The sequence below is a fragment of the Eubalaena glacialis genome, chromosome 19, assembly GCF_028564815.1.
Source record: "Eubalaena glacialis isolate mEubGla1 chromosome 19, mEubGla1.1.hap2.+ XY, whole genome shotgun sequence".
Lineage (NCBI taxonomy): Eukaryota > Metazoa > Chordata > Mammalia > Artiodactyla > Balaenidae > Eubalaena > Eubalaena glacialis.
Genome location: NC_083734.1, coordinates 43,481,402 through 43,484,578, shown reverse-complemented (window position 1 = coordinate 43,484,578; position 3,177 = coordinate 43,481,402). Strand labels below are relative to the sequence as shown.

Below are 3,177 nucleotides of genomic sequence, written 5' to 3'. Positions count from 1 at the left end.
TGGCTCTTTCTTGCATCCCTCAGGCTGTGAGGTCCCAGAAGATTCCTGGGAGGCACCTCCAATTCCCCTCCCATCAGCTCAGGAACGGAGACCCCACAGGATTGATGCATCAACCAGAAAGTCAGCTTTATTAGCCCACCACCAGCAGAGAGGGAGGGAAGACAGCTGGGGCGAGCAGGGGCTGGACCCAGGCCTTCAGGTGGTGAGGTCGGCGGGTGGGCAAAGGCGGCTCCGGGACCCTCAGGAGCCTTACCTTCGCAGGAAACATAGTTCTGGCCGGATGGGTGCTGGGAGGAGAGGCTGTAGGGGAGAAAAGGTAGAGCGGTTAGGTGTGTTGGGAGCAGCAGGGGTGGGGCTGAAGGGTCTGTGGGGCAGGACAGGGGGGGTCCCCACTCACTGGGAGTCCTCGCCCTCCAGCAGGCGGCGGTAGGTGGTGATCTCCTGCTCCAGCTGCGTCTTCACGTCCAGCAGGATCTGGTACTCGTGGTTCTGCTGTGCCATCTCGCAGCGCAGCTGGGCCAACTGCTCCTCCACGCTGCAGATCAGCTCCTGGATCTGGGCCAGCTGCAGGCAGTAGCGGTTTTTGGTCTCCTCCAGGCTCTTCTCCAGGGATGCTTTCTGTGAATGTGAGAGAGCGAAAGAGAGAGTCAACGGAGGGGGTCCCTGCTGTCCCCCCAGGTCTCTGGGCATGTTTCCTGAGAGGTGCATGGATGTTTGACCCCAGCTGGGCTACTGATGGGCTAGACAACGTGGAGAAAAGTTATTCCACTATTTGTTCTGGGCCTTAATTTCTCCATCTATATAATGGGTACAGTGATCCCTCCAACCCACTCCTGGGAAAAGAGAGATGGAACCGTACTGCAGCGGTGTTCCATTACAAGGGGTGGTGCCATTACTGGCGACTTGGAGGCTGGGGCTGGGCCTGATCCTTCTCACCATGCAGAGCTGGGACTGCAGTTTGACCTCCAGGCCCCAGGGCACCCTTCGGAGCTCATTCAACTCATTGCAGCTGTTCTGCATCAGCTCGCTGTTAGAGGCCACTTCTTTGCTCAGCTCCTCTGTCTGAGATAGGAAAGAACAGAAGGTGTGGGGCACTCCAGAGGCACCCCGGCTGGGAAGTCCTGCAGGAGGACTGAGGACCCACATCACCTTGCTCAGGAACCAGGCCTCGGCATCTCTGCGGTTCTTGTCTGCCATCTGTTCATACTGGTCGCGCATCTCATTCAGGATGTGGCTCAGGTCCACGCTGGGGACAGCATCCACCTCCACGCTGACGTCCCCGCTGGTCTGACTCCACAGGGTAAGCATCACCTAGGAAGGGATGGGGGGAGGTGGTCAGCTCAGCTGCCCCCTTCCCTGGCCCCAGGTGCATCTGCAGACCCACTGGATCAGCCTCCCACTGCCAGCAGCAATCTTACCTCCTCATGGTTCTTCTTCAGCCAGCTCCTCCTTCAGGCCCTCGATCTGCATCTCCAGGTCAGTCCTTACCAGGGTCAGCTCGTCCAGCACCCTGCGCAGGTCATTGATGTGAGCCTCCACGCCCTGGCGCAGGGCCAGCTCATGCTCATACCTGGCAAGACAAAGGTCAGGGCCTCAGGGTCCATCATGAAGCTTCTGAGGCTCCAGACCTGCTGGTCCTCCTGTCTGGACAACGCCACTGCTCACCCCCTGCCCTCTGCCCTCTGCCCTCTGCCCTCAGCCCACCACCGTGCTGCTCACTTGGGCCTGAAGTCATCGGCTGCCAGCCTGGCGTTGTCAATCTGCAGAAGGGGCTGTGTATTCTCTATTGTGGCCTCGAAGATCTGCAGAGGGGGTGAAGGACAGGTCTGGTTAGCCAAGGCCCTGCTGCTCAGGGGTGAACAGCAAAGAGGGGAGAAAGGAGCCTCCCCATACTTGGGGTTAGCTGGCTGGCAGGTCAGTCTTTACTCTCCCCCAGACAGCCTAGGGTGCCTTCTCCACCCAGCTCAGCATGTGCAGGGGATGCACCCACATATCCCCCACCCCACCCTGGGCCCCATCTTACTTTGGAGAGAAGCTGATCCAAAGAATGCTTGCAGGGAGCAAGAGATTCAGGGTACCAGGTCCAGCTCAGATACCCTGATGCTAAAAAGGGACCCTCCGCCACCAATTCTGAGTAGTCCATGGCCACTCCTCAAAAGCGGGCCTCAGTCTCCCTGTTTGTAAAATGAAGATGCTAGCAAGCGTTTTTCTAGGGTCCACTGCAGCCATGACCTCTATCAACACTCCACCACCAGAGCCGCCCACCTGGCCACCCACCTTGTTCCTCAGGTCCTCGATGGTCTTGAAGTAGGGGCTGTAGTCACGGGCAGGCCTGGGCCTCTGATTCTGGTACCAGTCACGGATCTTCACCTCCAGCTCCGTGTTGGCCTCCTCCAGGGTGCGCACCTTCTCCAGGTAGGAGGCCAGGCGGTCGTTGAGGTTCTGCATGGTGATCTTCTCATTGCCAGAGAGGAGGCCAACATTGCCACCACTGCCACCACTGAGGCAGACTCCAAGGCCACCACCATATCCTCCAACGAAGATGCTACCCAGGGCCCCACCAAAGCTGCTGCTGCTGCTGAAGCTGCCACCATAGCCGCCCCCAAGCCCACAGACACCCCCGGAGGAGTAGCGGGAGGAGGAGACAGACAGGCCCTCGTTGGTGCTGGGGGCCCGGCAGGAGCCTCCGGCCAGGACGGAAGACCCGCGGCTGGAGCCACCGCCGATGCCACAGGAGCCCTTGATGGAGCTGGAGGAGGTGAACTGGCGCCTGCAGGTGGTCATGGTGAGACGAGAGAAGAGAAAGGTGCTCGGGGAGGTTGGGAGGATGCTGAGGCGTCCTCAAACCCCAGGAACGTTTATATGCACGTGAGGAAGGAGGGGCCCTCCCAGCTGCTGACTCCGGGCCCCCCTCCGGATTTCATCACTCCAGATCCCATCCAACTCCCCTCTCCAGATTACTCAGCCCGGGGTCAACTCACTTCCTGTGTGCCTCTCTGAGTTCCCACCCAGCTTTTGGGGGTGTGGAGCCGAGAGAAAACATACCAACTCAAGTTGGTGGTGACTCATGCTAGGCAACGGGAATCTAGCTGGAGTTAGTTCCTGGAGCCTGAGGGGCCAGCAGTGCCCTGGCACAGGCGAATTTGTGGTGACTGCATCCCTGGGCAGTGAGTCAAC

General features: G+C 59.4%; 1 protein-coding gene across 1 annotated transcript; it reads right to left on the bottom strand.

Annotated features, from left to right (window-relative positions):
• Nucleotides 1-393: 393 nt before the first annotated feature.
• On the bottom strand, nt 394-2,784 carry LOC133080609 (keratin, type I cytoskeletal 16-like). Its single transcript, XM_061176599.1, is given in 7 exon segments — nt 394-618; nt 937-1,062; nt 1,150-1,311; nt 1,419-1,440; nt 1,442-1,570; nt 1,720-1,802; nt 2,278-2,784. Coding segments are annotated over 7 exon segments (1,254 nt in total).
• Nucleotides 2,785-3,177: the final 393 nt, after the last annotated feature.